Here is a 17,787-nt window from a genome sequence, read left to right on the forward strand (position 1 = left end):
TTTCACATAAGATTAGTGTATTACAGTTGCTCTGTAATATATACCAACAGGCAAGATGGCATGCCGCATACATGATTCATACATGTATGTGCAAATACGATCTCAATAAATATACTTACTGTCTAAAATAACCCCAACCAATGGGTCAAAATTTTTATTTAAAATCTCCCAAAGAGCAAATGGCTCCTGTGGAGTGTCAGGAAGAATCCGGAATAGAAAACTGATTGTGTAGTCAGAGGGCAATCCTTCCGGGTGCAAGTACCTGAATATGGAAAGAAAATTCTGCTTTACTGTATCCTTTTTCCAAAAAGTTACTCCTTTCATTACAAAGCAAATACATTGTCATTACCCAAGATTTGGAAAAACAGAAAAGACCACGATTAACATCAACTAGATGACTGTGGTAGTGATTTAATTTAGTAAAGAATGTGTGCATTTGTCCAATTCATATCATTGTGTCCCTTTCTTAGCACATTTAATAGTCATTTTCCATTTCCTTAAATATTTTTAAGAGCATATTATTTCATGGCTGCACAATCTTCTCTTGTCTATTTTATCACTTACCTAATCAGTCACTTCTCATTGAACATTTTAGTAGTATCAAAGGTTTTCATATAATAATGTTGATCTATTATCCTTTTATATAATATAACTTATGACATTATCAGTTTCTACTACACATTATAGTCAACTGCATTCCCATCTGTGTTGCACCATCCAGATCCACCTTCAAAAATTAAGGGTACATTACCCCTGGTCCTGGGAGTGTTGTCTAAAGACAGTTTTCAGACACCAATCCCCCTTCAGAAATTGTCTTGGCTGAAAAAAGATGTCTGTCCCCAGGTCTTGCCACCTTATTAGGTAACTGATTTTCAATGACTGGTCATTGAGGAAGTGTAAGGACCTGAATCCCTGAACCCAATGGGAGACAGCTCTGGAGGGCCATACCATTTACAGAACTCCTCCGGGTGAGTGGAGGCTTTCACTGAGATTCTTCACCGCTTGACTTCTCCTTCTGCCCCACCCTGCTTCCTGCTGTTCCCTTCCACGAGGGAACACCCTTATCAACTTCTCACATACTAATATCTGCTGGAAAATCTGCTTCCTGAAGAGCCCAATCTACAATATAGTCTTGTCTCTCTTTCTAACAACTAAGGTGATCACTCATTTACTTTTTAAATCTTCCTCCAAGCAAAAATATACAGCCCTTTGCATATAGTAGGAACTCTCTAATAGTTTATTAATTGAACAAATAAATGTGAAAATTTAGCATAAATTTGAAAATGAAAGTTCAGTTTGCTTAGATAAAAATATTCATTTATTTATGTATTCATTAATTCATCTGTCCATTCAACAAGTATTTTGTGAGTGTCACCTATATGCCAGACATTGTAACATACAGTTAAGATACATCAGCAAATAAACTGACAAAGGTCCTGTGATTGTAAATGTTAGGTGCCAACTTGACTAAGGATTAAGGAGTATATAGAAACCTGGTAAAGCATTATTTTGGAGTATATCTGTGAGGGTGTTTCCAGAGGAGATTAGCATGTGAGTCTGAGTGAACCAGGTGGGGAAGATCCACCCTCAATGTGGACAGACACCATCTAATTTTCTGGGGATTCAGAGATAAAAAACAAGAATAAGGCAAATGTATCTATAAAGCAGCTAAATAATACAATTTTATATAAACCTCATTACTACTCTTCAACTTCCTAGAGTTGCTATTGTGACTATCACAAAGATCAAAACCATTTGAACTACGGCACTATTGTGAAATGGTTCCAGGTCTGGGCACTGGAGCCTGATTGCTGGATACAAATTCCAACATTGCCATTTAACTATGTGAGCTGACTCAAGTCATTTAGCTTCTTTGTATTTCTGATTCACTATCTGTAAAATTTAGATAATAGTAGAATCTACTTTCATAGAGATGTTTGGAGGTTTGAGTGCGTTAATGTATATAGAGCATTCAGAATGATGCCTGGTAGTAGTGCTATGTAAGTATCATTCTTTTCTAAGACAGGGTCTTGCTCTTTCACTAAGGCTGAGGTGCAGTGGCATGATCATGGCACATTGCAGCTTTAACCTCCTGGGATCAAGCGATCCTCCCACCTCATTTCCAGAGTAGCTGGGACTACAGGTGCACACCACATTGCCCAGCTAATTTTTTTATTTTTATTTTTTTGTAGGCACTGAATCTCATTTTGTTGCCCAGCTGGCCTCAAACTTTTGGCCTCAAGTGATCCTCCCATATTGGCCTCCCAAAATGTTGGGATTACAGGCATGAGCCACAGCACCCAGCAATCATTTTTATACGTTGTCTCAGATCAGCAGATGTTAAAGTTCAATCCGCAGTACATGCGAGTCCAATGTTTTTAAACAAAGAAATGTAAATAGCATCTACTCTAAACATTGTGGAAAATCCTACCAGGGACTGTTACACCATATTTCAAGTTGACATCATTTTCACAGTGAGATATAATAAACTTATGACTGACTTTAAAATCTTTGAATAGAAACATACCTGGTTGGCTGGGAAACCAGGGCATCTTTATGCAGTTGGTAACATGAAAACACATTGAAGGTACCAGGCTCCATAGAAACCCCTTCCACTGATGAAAAATCTTTTTCAACCAAACCAAACATTTCCATCATTTTAAATCCTTAAAAAAAAACATAGAAAAAGAATAAACATACAGAATATGGCACTTTAGAATTTTAAATTTTAATATTTTTGTATTAAGGATTTAAAAATAAAAACAGAAACCCCATCCCCAAATGAGAGGCAAGTAATATATTTGTGTTTGAAAAAATTGTGATAAAGCATACCTGCAAGATCAATGCCATCCTTGTGTACCATTGGACAGGCTGGAAAACCAAACCAACAAAATAAAACTGTAATTCACATATTTCACAAACATACACCTTCCCTGTCCTGAGAACAGGAAACTAAAATAATCTTTCCGGAAGTGGATTGTGGAGACAATCCAAATCAAATGTGACTATGGTTTTCTGTAGTTTCTTAAGGATTGAGATACACGAAGGACCCTTATTAAAACTAAAGGGCCATCGCTTCCTTCTCTCCTGGGTTGATTACAATCAATAGTTATCACCTGGGAGCATGTATTGGGACACATCTTCCTTGTAATGTGTAGCCCAGATGATGTAATATAGTTTACATCTTAATACATTGAAAATTATTTACTATATCTGTGCTTTTAAACATAGACTCATCTGACTAGGGAAGGTTTTTAATCAATTTAAGCTTTAAATGGAGGAGGGCAGGTTTACTTCCATATGCTCAAAGCCACAGAATTTAGTGTGTATATAACAAGCAGCTCTGGAAGTCAATGTTCTTTTCTCAGATCAAGATGGGACTCATCATTTAACCACTATCAAATATTTCAGCCATTAAACAACACGAGTAAGTACAAATTCCAAAGAACTAACTTGCTGATGCAGTTTCGCAGACAAAAGTAATTAACTCATCTTCAATTTTCTTAAAGGCGTCAAAGTCATCCACAAAGAAGACATGGCGTGCGCTGGGCTTACTGCCAATGCTAACCAACTCTGAGTAGTCTGCATCTGCCACACCGACTGCAAAAATGCTGTAGCCTGTGGCAGACAGAGAACAGATTTCTGATTACTTTAAATTGTACAAAACACAAATAATGCAATATAAGACACGTCCAAATGTTTAAAATATGTTTATTTAGGAAGGCCCGTGGGGTGGATAATTCATTCTTTACAGTTCATCAGAGTTCTGCATGTATATATTTCATTATGTGATAATGATTCCATCATCCCCTAAAGAGATTTTCCATTTTAAAGAAACCCAAGAAGACCAAGGCCCCAATTTGTGCTTGCGACGAAATAGTTTGCATTTGAGTAATATCTCTATGGTTGCATATTTTTAAGTTATTTTTACATTTGTGGTATGAAATATACTTGAAACAGAGACACTGAGCTTATCTCAGTTTTTTTTTTTTAGCAGTAGAAACTGAGACCTTAATAGGCCTAGCAACCTAAGTTGGGTCACCATGTGATGCTTGGCAAGTAAATAGAATGACTATTTGCCACGATAGTTTATGTAATTTAATCTTCACAGCAGTCTCGTGAGAATCTCCATTTTACAGGTTAAGAGGCTGAGGAGTTTCTGCAATAAAGTCCCTTCTTTCCTTTCCCTTCCCCTTCCCTTCCCCTTCCCTTCCCCTTCTCCTTCCCTTCCCCTTCCCCTTTCCTTCCCCTTCTCCTTCCCTTCCCCTTCCCCTTTCCTTCCCCTTCCCTTCCCCTTCTCCTTCCCCTTCCCCTTTCCTTCCCCTTCCCTTCCCCTTCTCCTTCCCTTCCCCTTCTCCTTCCCTTCCCCTTCCCCTTTCCTTCCCCTTCCCCTTTCCTTCCCCTTCCCTTCCCCTTCTCCTTCCCCTTTCCTTCGCCTTCACTTCCCCTTCCCCTTCGTTTCCCCTTCCCCTTCACTTCCCCTTCCCCTTCCCTTCCCCTTCCCTTCCCTTCCCTTCCCTCCCTTCCCTTCCCCTTCTCCTTCCCTTCCCCTTCCCCTTTCCCTTCCCTTCCCCCCCTTCCCTTCCCCTTCTCCTTCCCTTCCCCTTCCCCTTTCCTTCCCCTTCTCCTTCCCTTCCCCTTCCCCTTTCCTTCCCCTTCCCTTCCCCTTCTCTTTCCCTTCCCCTTTCCTTCCCCTCCCCTTCTCCTTCCCTTCCCCTTCTCCTTCCCTTCCCCTCCCCTTCTCCTTCACTTCCCCTTCCCCTTTCCTTCCCCTTCTCCTTCGCTTCCCCTTCCCCTCCCCTTCCCCTTCGCTTCCCCTTCCCCTTCGCTTCCCCTTCTCCTTCCCCTTCCCTTCCCTTCCCTCCCTTCTCTTCCCCTTCCCTTCCCCTTCCCCTTCTCCTTCCCTTCCCCTTCCCCTTTCCTTCCCTCCCTTCCCTTCCCTTCCCCTTCCCCTTCGCTTCCCCTTCCCCTTTCCCTTCCCTTCCCCTTCCCCTTCCCTTCCCTCCCTTCCCTTCCCTTCCCCTTCCCCTTCCCTTCCCCTTCCCCTTCCCTTTCTTTCTTTCTTTTTCTTTCTTTCTTTCCTTTCTTTCTCCTCTTCTTTCTTTCTTCTTTTTCTTTCTCTTTCTTATTTATTTATTTAAGTTTAAGTTCTGGATACATGTGGCAAATGTGCAGATTTATTACATAGGTATACATGTGCCATGGTGGTTTGCTGCACCCATCAACCTGTCATCTAGGTTTTAAATCCCACATGCATTAGATATTTGTCCTAATACTCTCTCTCCTCTTGCCCCTCACCTCCCAACAAGCCCTGGTGTGTTATGTTCCCCTTCCTGTTTCCATGTGTACTCATTGTTCAACCACCATTTATGAGTGAGCACATGTGGTGTTTGGTTTTCTGTTCCTGTGTTAGTTTGCTGAGGATGATGGTTTCCAGCTTCATCCATGTCCCTGCAAAGGACATGAATTCATTCTTTTTTATGGCTGCTTAGTATTCCATGGTGTATATGTGCCACATTTCCTTTATCCAGTCTATCATTGATGTGCATTTGGATATGATTAGGAGGCTGAGGAGTTTATGTAATAAGGTTCTTTCCCTGGTCCTTTTCTTACAATACTTAATTCTTGAGTTCCTTATAAAGGGCATCCTGTGTGTAACAAAAGTGTTAGAAAAAAATAACCTATTTTTCTAACAAAACAGTACAATTACAGATTGGTATACCAAAAAGTATTTTTATTTTTTATTTATATTTATTTATTTACTTGAGACGGAGTTTCGCTCTCATTACCCAGGCTGGAGTGCAATGGTGCGATCTTGGCTCACTGCAACCTCCGCCTCCTGGGTTCAGGCAATTCTCCTGCCTCAGCCTCCTGAGTAGCTGGGATTACAGGCATGTGCCACCATGCCCAGCTAATTTTTTGTATTTTTAGTAGGGACGGGGTTTCACCATGTTGACCAGGATGGTCTCGATCTCTTTACCTCGTGATCCACCCGCCTCGGCCTCCCAAAGTGCTGGGATTACAGGCGTGAGCCACCGCACCCGGCAAAAGTATTTTTAAAGTTACACTGTCTAGTTAATATGAAGAAATACTTTAAAACATTTAAATAATGCTAATATAGCCTATAAATTTGTTTTTTTGAAAAATAACAATTCTAACATTACATTTAATAGCTACTGTTTTTTATATATCTTACCATCTGATTGCATCTCCTTGGAGATTTTGTTCACATCATCTTGTGATCTTCCATCAGTTATAACCACAATGACTTTTGGGATGCCCCTTCTTGTACCTGACTCTGCAGTGAACAAGGTATCTCGAACATACTTAATTGCTTTTCCTGAAACAAAGAAAAGCAACAGTTCGATTTCACTCCCTCCCATTTTTGTTTTTCTGGGGAGAAAAGGGTGGGAACAAAGTTCTTAAATCAATGAAAAAAAAATCTTTTAAAAAATTACTACGCCTTAAAACCAAAGGTCATTTCAGTAGTTACTAACAACGAATTACTTTGATGCTGAGCTGGTTTTTTTGTCATACCTGTCTTTGTATTTCCTCCTTTGTATGAAATGCGTTTAATTGCATCAAGAAGAGTCTCTTTGGTTTTGTAAGCATTTAGTTTAAATTCTGTTCTGGGGTCATCAGTGAACTGAACCATTGCAACCTGGAGAGAGAAGGTGTATTCATTTTTACACACATGTAGACTTCCACTGGGTCAGAGAGCAATAGCACAGTGTCACCTGTAGTTTTAATTTCTTCATTAACTCAGTACAAAATCTCCTTGGATTAAAATCTCTTTCATACAAATTACATATGAAATTTGAAGATAAATTAAATACATCTTTTCTTTTTTAAAAGTTTCATTTTACATTCAGAGGGTACATTATGCAGGTTTGTTACCTGGGTAAATTGCATGTCACTGAGATGTGTACAAATGATTCTGTCACCCAGGTAGTGAGCACAGTACCCAATAGGTGGTTTTTCAAGCTTCACCCTCCTTCTATTCTCCCCCTACTAGTAACCCCTAGTGTCTACTGCTCCCATCTTTATGACCATGTGTACTCAATGTTTAGCTCCCACTTATAAGTGAGAGTATGCAATATTTGGTTTTCTGTTTCTGTGTTAATCTGGAGAGAATAATGGCTTCCAGCAGCACTTGTACTGCTGCAAAGAAAATGATTTTATTCTTTTTTTAATGGCTGCATAGTGTTTCTTGCTGTATGTGCACTATATTTTCTTTATCCAATCCACCATTGATGGGCATTCCATGTTTGTTATTGTGAATAACTGCAAGGAACATAGGAGTGCATGTGTCTTTAAGTACTTTCAGGAAGTAGTTTTTTAAAAATCTTTCAACCATGTAGGATTTTTGCTACCTCATTTGACAGTTTAAAAATGGCAGCCTAAGCTTGGTAACTTGACAAATGTCTGAGAATCAGAGTTGGACTCTTTGCAAAGATTTCCTTATGAAGCAAACCTATGAGGTAATTACTACTATTCTACTCACTGTACACTTGAGCAAACCGAGCCACAAAAGACAAGTTGTTTGCCCAACATCCCCACAAGAGCGGTCGTTGGCAGAGCCAACAGTTGAAGACAGGTCTATTCTCTGCCAAAATCGGTTTCTCAGCCACTACTGTACGAAACTTTCTGGTTTCAATTCTTACAACTTGCATTTATTCCTGTTGAACTTTTGGACTATTTTTAATTGATTTTTTTTTTGTTTTTCAGAATTATGATGTAAGAAGTAAAGATAGTATCTTTAGAGTACTTTATTTAAGTGAGCCTTAAGCTGCTACCAGTTTATCAGTCTACTAGACATGTCACCATCTTTAGAAAGTCTCCTCTAATTTCTTCATTCAAAGGAAATTTCTTTCTCTCTGACATGCCTCAGCATGCTATCTATTCTCTTTTTTAATAACACATCTTTATTTTCAATACTTTTGGAGTCTGAGAGTATTTGGTTACAAGGTTGCACTGTTTAGTAGTGCACCCATCATCCAAGTAGTATACATTCTACCTCGTATGTCGTTTTTTTATCCTTTACCCACCTCCCACCCTCCCCACTCTGAGTCTCCAAGTCCATTATACCAACCTGTGGTTCCTTTGTGTAGCTACCCTGGGTTCCTTTGCGTAGCTCTCACTTAAAAGTGAGAACATATGCTATTTGGTTTTCCATTCATGAGTTACTTCGCTTAAAATAATGGCCTATTTTCAAGCTGCTGCAAAGCACATTATTTTGTTCTTTTTTATGGTGGAGAAGTATTCTGTGGTGTATATATACTACATTTTCTTTATCTACTCATTGGACAATGGGCACTGAGGTTAGTCCTACATATTTGCATTTGTGTATTGTGCTAAAATAAACGTATGTTTACTGGTGTCTTTTGACATAAAGACGTCTTTTCCTTTGGGTGGATAGCTAGTACTAAGATTCCTGGAACCAAAGGTAAATCTACTTTTAGTTCTTAAAGAAATCTCCATACTGTTTTCCATAGAGGTTGTACTAAATTACATTCCCATCGGCAGTGTATAAGTATTTCCTTTTCACCACACCTACACCAGCATCTATTGTTTTTTAACTTTTAATAATGGCCATTCTTGCAGGGACAAGGTGGTATCTCATTGTGTTTTAATCTGTTTTTCCATAATGATTAATGCTGTTGAGCATTTTTTCATATGCTTGTGGGACATTTGTATATCTTCTTTCCAGAAATGTTTATTCATGCCATTTTCCCACTTTTGATGAGATATTCATTTTCTTCTTGTTGATTTGGGTGAGTTCTTTGTAGACATTGGATATTAGTTCTTTGTCAGATGCATAGTTTGCAAATATTTTCTCCCATTCTTGGGTTGTCTGTTTATTCTGTTAATTATTTCTTTAGCTGTTCAGAAGATAGGTTTTAGTTTAATTAAGTACCATTTATTTATTTATTTATTTTTTGGTTGAATTTGCTTTTGGAGTCTTAATCATAAATTCCTTGCCTAGGCTAATGTCCTGAAGAGTTTTTCCCAAGTTATCTCCTAGAATTTTTATCATTTCAGGTCTTAGATTTAAGGCTTTGATCCATCTTGAGAAAATTTTTGTATAAGGTGAGAGGTAGGGATCTAGTTTCCATTCTACATGTGGCTGTCCAGTTTTCCAGGAGCCATTCATTAAATAAGGTGTTCCTCCCCAATATACATTCTTGAATGTTTTGTCCAAGATCAGTTGGTTGTATATATTTGACTTTATTTCTGGGTTCTCTGTCTGTTCCATTAGTTTATGTGTTTACTTTTATATCAGTACCATGCTGTTTTGGTAACTACTATCTTGTAGTATACTTTGAAGTTAGGCAATGTGATGCCTCCAGATTGTTTCTTTACTTAGGAGTGCTTTGGCTATCTGGGCTCTTTTTGGGTTACATATTAATTTCAGCATCGTTTTTCTAATTCTGTGAAAAATGTCGCTATTGTTATAGGAATTGCATTGGATCTGTACAGTGCCTTGGGAAGTACAGTCATTTTCATAAGAATTCTTATAATTCATGAGCATGGGATGCTTCTGTTTGTTTGTGTCATCTCTGATTTCTCTTAGCAGTATTTTGTGATTGTTGAAGAGAACTTTCACCTCTTTCGTTTAGTATATTCCTAGGTATGTCTAATTTTTTTTTTTTTTTTTTTGCAGCTGTTGTAAAAGGGATTGTGTTCTTGATTTGATCCTCAGGCCTTATCTCTTACCTGAGAATTAGTCATTGGTGTATAGCAGTGCTACTGATTCATATACATTGATTTGTAACCTGGGAGTTTACTGAATTTGTTTATCAAATCTAGGAGTCTTTTGGAGAAGTCTTTAAGTTCTCTATGTATATGATCATATAGTTTAACTTCCTCTTTTCCAGTTTGGATGCCCTTTATTATTTTCTCTTGCCTGATTTCGCTGGCTAGGAATTCTAGTACTATGTTGAATAGAAGTGGTGAAAATGAGTATCTTTGTCTTATTCCAGTTCTCAGAAGGAATGCTATCAACTTTTTTCCATGATTTGGGCTGTGGGACTGTTATATATAGCTTTTATTATTTTGAGTTATGTCCCTTCTATTCCTAGTTTGTTAAAAGTATTTATTATAAAGGGATGCTGGATTTTATTGAATGTTTTCTCTGCAACTGTGAGATTAACATAAGGTTTTTGTTATTAATTATGTTTATGTGATGTATCACTTTTATTGGCTTGTGTACATTAAACTCTCCTTGTGTGATCAAGTGGATGTCATCCCAGCAACACAAGGAGAGTTTAACGTACACAAGCCAATAAAAGTGATACATCCCATAAACAGAATTAATAACATGCATTCCCAACAATTTTGAAATTTCCTTCTTGATTTTATTATTAACCCAAAAATCATTCAGGAGCAAATTGTTTAATTTCCATGTATTTGTATACTTTTGAGAATTCCTTTTGGAGTTGATTTCTAGTTTTATTACACTGTGGTCTGAGAAGATGCCTGATATGATTTGCTTTTTAAAAATTAATTATTGAGACTGGTTTTGTGGCCTGTCATGGTCTATCTTGAAAATGTGTCATATGCTGATTTGAAGAATGTATATCCTACAATTTTTATACAGAATATTCTGTAAATACATCTTAGGTCCATTTGCTCTAGAGTGTAGTTTGAGTCCATTGTTTCTTTGTTGACTCTCTGTCTTGATTATCTGTCTAGTGCTGGAGGTGGAGTGTTAAAGTCCCCCACTATTATTGTGTTGCTGTTTCACTTCTTAGGTCTAGTAGTAATTGTTTTCTGAATCGGGGAGCTCTAGAGTTAAGTGCTTATAAACTTAGGATTATAATATCTTCTTGTTGGGTTAATCCTTTTATTATTACAAAATGACTTTCTTTGTCTTTTCTTATATTACTGCTTTAAAGTCTGTTTTATCTGACATAAGAATTGCTACTCCCAGTTGCTTTGGGTTTCCATTTGCATGGAATATCTTCTTTCACCCCTTTACCTTGAGTTTATACAAATCCTTACATGTTAGGTAACTCTCTGGAAGACAGCAGACATTAAGTTTGTGATTCCGTATCCATTCTTCTAATCTATATCTTTTAAGTGGAGGACTTAGGCTATGTACATTCAACATTAATACTAAGATGTGAGGTATGGTTCCACTCACCATGTTGTTACCTAAGTACTCTGTTTTCTTCACTGTGTTATTGTTGTGTAGGTCCTATGAGTTTTATACTTTTGAGAGGTTATATTCTGGTGTGTATAAAACTTTTGCTTCCAAATTTAGAGCTTCTTTTAGTATTTCTTGTAGGGCTGGTCTGGTAGTGACAAATTACCTCAGCATTTGTCTGCCTGAAAATGACATTCATTCTCCTACAGTTATGAAACTTACTTTTGCTGGAATCAGAATTCTTTCCCGACAGTAATTTTGTTTAGGGAGGCTAAAAATCGTACCATAATCTCTTTTGTCTTGTAAGGTTTCTGCAAAGTATCTATTCTCTTATGGTACTTCTTGTGCCCAGATCTTCCTAGCCATTCTTTCACAATAGATTCCAAATCTGTTTGTTTCAGTATACCTCATTGCTACCACGCTAGTCCAGGCCATTCTGCTGAACCATGAGAGCATCTTCCTGACTGGTCTATCTGCTTCCACTCTTATTCTTATTAGTACTCATGCCACAAAGAAGTTGGGGTAATCTTTTTTTCTAAAACGTACCATATCTTGGCTTTCCTTAAAATCTTCTAGTGACTTCTAGTTGCATTTATGATGATATTCAACTCCTTTGATGGTCCACAAGACTCAAGATGATCTGGCTTTTGCCTACTTTCTTCCAACTGTCCTATCCTCACACTCTCACCCACCATATTCTAGCCACAAGTTTTGGAGTGTGAAGTTTCAAAATTCATTCTTGTCTTGGGTCCTCTGTACTTATCACTTTCTCTGTCTGAAAATGCCATTCTGGGATCTTCAAGTTTGCATTATTCACATCTCAGTTCAAAAGGCACCTCCTCAAAGAAGTCTTCACTGACCAATTAAAAATAACTGTCATATACAATTAGAGTAATCCCCTGACATCTTTAAATCTCATCACTCTGTTTTCATAGCTTATATCCCTACCTTGGGAATCTATTTGCTTGCCTGTTTATATCTGTCTCTATCTCTTTTCTCTTTACTTGTTTTTTAACTTTTATTTTAGGTTTAGGGGTACATGTGCATATTTGTTATAGAGGTAAACTGGATGTCATGGGATTTGATACACAGATTATTTCATCATCCAGAGATTCAGCATGTTACCCTACAGGTAGTTATTCCACCCTCACTCTCCTCCTACCCTCCACCCTTGAGTAGGCCCTGGTGTTTGTTCTTCCCTTCTTTGTGTCCATATGCACTTGATGTTTAGCTCAACTTATAAGTGGAAACATATAGCCTTTGGTTTTCTGTCTATGTATTAGTTTGCTTAGGATAATGGCCTCTAGCTTCATCCATGTTGCTGGAAAGAACATGATCTCATTCTTTTTTATTGTTACATTATATTCCACAATGTATATATACCACATTTTCTTCATTCAGTCTACCATTGATGGGCATTTAGGTTGATCTCATGTCTGCTATTGTGAATAGTGCTGGAATGAACTTACATGTGCATACTTGTGTCTTTATAGTAGAATTATTTTGATTCCTTTGGGTATATACCCAATAGTGGGATTTCTGGGTTTGGTAGTTCTGTTTGAAGTTCTTAGATAAACTGTCAAAGTGCTTTCCACATGGCTGAATTAATTTACATTTCCACCAACGATGTATAAGTGTTCCCTTTTCTCCACAATCTTGCCAGCATCTGTTGTTTTTTGCGTCTTTAATAATAGCCATTCTGACTGATATGTCTTCTGTCCTTACTTTTAAGAATATGAGCCCCATGAAATTAGAGACTTGGCATTATTGAATATTGATTATAATGCCAGATTATTGATTGGCATTCATTATGATAGTACAGTACATGGCTATAATAAATCCTTGATATATATTTGTTAAATGAATAATTTTGTTTCATGTTCCACATTATATATATGAATGTGTGACCTTAACCTTTTCCTTTCAAGATTTTAAAGTCCTTAAGGGCAGGGAAAATATCATGTGTATCATTAAAGGAGACATTCTACTTAGTATATATTTTTAAAATGCCCTGACATGGACTTTCTACCTTGTTTTAGTTTGCTGAACTCAACACCTTTTAAGGATAGGCATCCTCTGGAGGTTCACCAGGCATTAATACGCTGCTTCCAAACACAGACTTGTCTCTCCTTTCATCTAAGGTTGAGTCCAATCATTACAGTTCTTGACCTACAGTCCCTGACAAGTAGCTGTAATAAGAGCTGGAGAAACAACTTCTAAATACATAGAATAAATGAATTATTTATGTATTAGCCTTACTTGGGTTCCATCTGTGCCAATCTTGTTCAGGGCTCCAACAGTGCTATACAGAAAGTTGATGATCTTATTGAAATTGTCATCTCCAATGCTCCAGGATCCATCCACCATAAATACCAGGTCAGCCTTGGCCGCCTTACATACTGAAGACCAACAGTGAATTTTGAGTCAGAGATAAGGAAACAATTTAGTAATTATTAAACTAATAAGATAAATAATGGTTGTCCTCTGAGAAGTGAAGCTCTTTTTCGAAGGAAAGATATAAACTTCTTAATGTTCATATTCCAAACTCCTGCTCACTATGCTTCTTTGCTGTAATTACTCTTTTATACCCAAGGTTCTTATTCATGACTAAGAAGCTTCTATTATGCATGTGGAAATAGAGAAAGAAAAAGTTCTCAGCCCAAAAGAATGAAAATGGAGGACTAGGAAAAGATGTGATTAAGGGGATTTAGAGACAGAAATATCAGTAAACACTGTCTGGTGCCATCTGATTGGAGAAAAGGACATGCTATCACTCTGTGCATCCTGTCCTCTCCTCATTGAATTAGTAAGTTAATTTCAGAGCGATTCAATCTCAGCAGAAAAGTATGTGATGAAATGGAACCAGATTAATCTAATTATAATTTGATATTCATTTGGGCTGAGGCCATAAGCAAACAAACTCTAATCTTGGTTAAAAGAAAATTCTGCCTCTGTCCTTCTATAGCCCATTGATACATGTCAAGAAAGGTACACGAATGCTAGCAAAGGTAAAGTACTGTCAGTAGTTATTACAGATATCTGCAAAGCACTCAAACAAGCAAAAAGAATTAAACAAAGCAAACTACAGCAATAAAAACCTACTCTATTGAGAACATTTTCACAAGTTCTTTCTCGGTATCATGTGCCGTTTCAGATTATATATGCCTTTCTTCCTCTTCATTAGTGTGGATCATTGCAGTTAACTCTGTTTTATGATAAAGCAAACAATTTGCTCTTCAATAACCTGAATCTTTTAATCTTAGGCCAATTGCATACAAATATTCTATGAGATAATATGCTTTTCTCATTCCTCTAAGAAAAACCTCACTTGGTTTTCATTAAGTAAAGTTTCATTCCCTTAAAGCTATTTATAATATAAAATAAACCATCTCCAAGTAAGCTAATACTCTAGGGGCAATACTGATCTGGTGAGGTTGTTCTCATGAATTCTGCAATTTATAAAATTTTACAATTTTCTGGTTTGAACTTAAAGTTGCAAGGAATCAGAAGATCTGCTAATTATGCATTTTATAAACAGGTCCTCTGTTTCCATAAAAATAAAAATTATGTTTCTTTTTTAAAATAAGAACATATAAAATAAGAACAAATTCTATTAAAAATGTATTAAAATGAAAAATTTAGTTAGTAAATCAAAGAAAGAAAATATATCAACATACATGAAGGAATTACCTCTGGGATAGAAAGCTGTGTTTTAAATTTTCTTCTTTAAAGTTTTTTCTATTTTTTAATGTTCGTTTAATAAATATTTAGTATTACTTTAATAATAAAGATTTATTGGCTTTTAAATTAATTACACCCAGAACAAATAAAGCCTGAAATACACAGTGCATTCAAGTTGTAAAAGCACCATCTAAAACCATCATGATGAAAATCTCAGAACTAATTTTTCTACTCTGTCAATCTTTAATCACACAGACTTTTCCAGATCACATTAAGTCTTCTATGAGCAGTCATGGATGGTTACTGAATAATATCCATACTCAGCTGTAAATAAAAATATTCTGACCTCAGAGCATTCTGTAATATCTGCATCAGAAGTGCCTAATTAGTAAATTTATCAGTTAGGATTCCATATTCAGTTCCAGTCGTGAGAATAACCATGGATGTTGAGATTAAAGAAGGCTAGATATGAAGCTGGAAGAAGAGTGTGGCATTCCAGGTAAGGTGAACAGCATTCAAAGATGCAGGACAGCCTAAGACATGTATGGGAAACCCTGAGTTGTACAATTTTGCTGTTATACAATGTATTCTAGAAAATAATTTTGCAAAGTAGATTGATTCATTAAAACTTTGCATGCCATCCTAGGATGAATGTTGAGTTTTATTAGAATATTTAATTGCCTCTGTTTCTTTGTGTCTTCCACTCTCTGCAGCATTTGGATCCACTGGCTTTAAGCTCAGAACAATTTATTTTTTATTGTTTCCCTGGTATGTAACAGACACTTTAAAAGGCATTATAAATGGAAGAACTCTTGCAATATAACCTTCCGACATGTTCTATTTTCTCCTCTCATTCTTCCACTCCCTCATCCCTATTTTGCCAACGTTATTGTTATTAAACAGATTTCATCAGATCATCCTTCTTTCCTACAAGTTCTCATGGCATGCCATTTCCCACAGGATAAAGCGCATATTCCTAATTTTTTCACATTAACCACTCTATAACTCTGTCCTCATTTTTTTTCTCTTTAGTGCCACACTAAAGCATTTATGGTTCCCTAAACCCATAAAGCACTTAGATCACTCTTGACACCGAAAGCTATTCCTACCATTACTTATCTCTCATTCTTCAAAATGTAGATCAAATTCTTCTTCCTTTATGGGTCATTAATGTGCAGCAGCATTAACCATTTCTACTTCTGGGCTACCATAATACAATTGCTCTTTTATAACTCATAAACTTGATTGGTACTTATCTATGACAGTACCTATTTCTCTTTAATACTAAAAAAAAGCAGAGAGCAGCAATCATTTATTATTATTGTATTTCCCATGCCTGCCATAAGAGCTTTGAGAATAAATAGCAGGATTAATAGATGTTCATTACTGAAATAAAGAAAATAATGATCACAGTTTGTTGGGGGACTTTTTAAAGTTACCTTAATAGCTTAGGTAAAAGGTGATGAGGAACTGTGGTGATGAAGAAAAAGAAAACAACGGAGACACTTCAGAGGTAGCTGGGAAGCTGTCACTGCATCTGAGGAATTACAAACTGGATTTTCACTGACAAATTACATAACTATTGTTTCTTAATAAATGGTACTGCTCTGATATTTCCTAAAAAAATCAATATTAAGCAATTCTGCTAGTAATCCACTCTTCGTGTGCAGAATTGATTATTAAATAATATCATTCAAGCCCATCATGGTTGATAAACATTTGTATTAAGGAGAAAATTAGGTAGCACAATAATGATTAATACCCTGGTTTTAAATGAACAGACAAACAAAGCCAACACAAATCCCAAACCTAGAATCAGATCATTATTGGATTATTATTTTACCTTCTTTTGCTGGTGGAATGGTTGGAGGAAAAGTTGGTGGTCGTGTAGGAAGAGATTCTGTAAAGGAGAGAGAGAAAGGACCTCAGTTAGCCATCTCATCCGTGGGGAAGAAAGGAAGGTCATGGAGTAATAAATATTCAGGGGAGTCAATGATTTTGACAACTGTCTTCTCTGAGAATTGAATTGCTACTATAAATCAGCCACAGCCTGTGAAAACTGACTTCATCCATCATCTCATCCTCACACTGAAGGCCTGAAATGCCATTTTGCCACCATTCAGTTTACCCAGCAGGAGACAATGAAATCAAACTGTCAACCACAAAGTGGTTGTCTCCAGCTGCTTTCACACACACAATAAACTTCATTTCCATTCTGCCTAAGGATGAACCATCAATCCTTGGTCAGTAGCACTTTCCCTTTCCATCCTGCATCCCCCAGGATGTTGGTCACTGGTGGACTCCGATTCACTCTGCTCTGCTCAGACTGCATTTGGGAAATGTCTTTTGGGTTTGAGGACCAAATGTAAACATTGGCAGGCTGAAGTGTGTTTGGATCTTTTCAACCTGGATCATGCAGGATGAGAAGTCCATGTACTCTGCAGAGCTGTGGCTTGGTTAAAGAACCTGGAGACAGTTAGATCAGAATAATGATTCTCAATTCTCATTCCAGCTCATGTAGCAAAGCACCAGGAAGGTATGGTGTCATTAGGTAAACATAAAATATGCTGTTATATGTATTCATTTCTAGTTCCTATTTGACACTAAAGATTTAAGAAAAACTAAGAAAATTCTTCTGTTTACCCAGTTTAATACTCAGGAAACCCCTCCACAAATCATAGCGATTCATAAAGGGGATGTCTAGCCTCAGGCAATACTAAGCACCAAACAGCTACAAAGATTTGAGCTCAGACAGACTGATCATTTGCCAAGAATTTTATAAAGGGAATTTCTTCATTGTAAGGAAGGCTAAGAGGTGAGTTTTAAGGTCTCTTCCAACTTTAAGATCCAATAAAATAAAATAAATAAAATGATTCAGCATTAAAAGAATGAGGTAACTATGTTTTACTAAATTAAAGAATATTCAAAATAAATTTTTTGTGAAACAAGTCACAGAA

The 17,787-nt window shown here is 36.9% G+C and overlaps 1 protein-coding gene across 10 annotated transcripts in view; it reads right to left on the reverse strand.

The window, feature by feature from the left end:
- COL14A1 (collagen type XIV alpha 1 chain) overlaps window positions 1-17,787 on the reverse strand; it is a 389,701-nt gene that overhangs the window by 106,107 nt on the left and 265,807 nt on the right. For all 10 annotated transcript variants that reach the window (XM_035277299.3, XM_035277297.3, XM_054246787.2 and 7 more), the window contains 8 exons: window positions 16,674-16,730; window positions 13,409-13,548; window positions 6,538-6,661; window positions 6,197-6,340; window positions 3,454-3,618; window positions 2,833-2,871; window positions 2,528-2,666; window positions 120-262 (listed from right to left, as the gene is read on the reverse strand). In XM_035277299.3, coding sequence (XP_035133190.3) covers window positions 120-262; window positions 2,528-2,666; window positions 2,833-2,871; window positions 3,454-3,618; window positions 6,197-6,340; window positions 6,538-6,661; window positions 13,409-13,548; window positions 16,674-16,730 — 951 coding nt within the window. The remainder of the gene's footprint in view (window positions 1-119; window positions 263-2,527; window positions 2,667-2,832; window positions 2,872-3,453; window positions 3,619-6,196; window positions 6,341-6,537; window positions 6,662-13,408; window positions 13,549-16,673; window positions 16,731-17,787) is intronic.

Source organism: Callithrix jacchus, chromosome 16, assembly GCF_049354715.1.
Source record: "Callithrix jacchus isolate 240 chromosome 16, calJac240_pri, whole genome shotgun sequence".
NCBI lineage: Eukaryota > Metazoa > Chordata > Mammalia > Primates > Cebidae > Callithrix > Callithrix jacchus.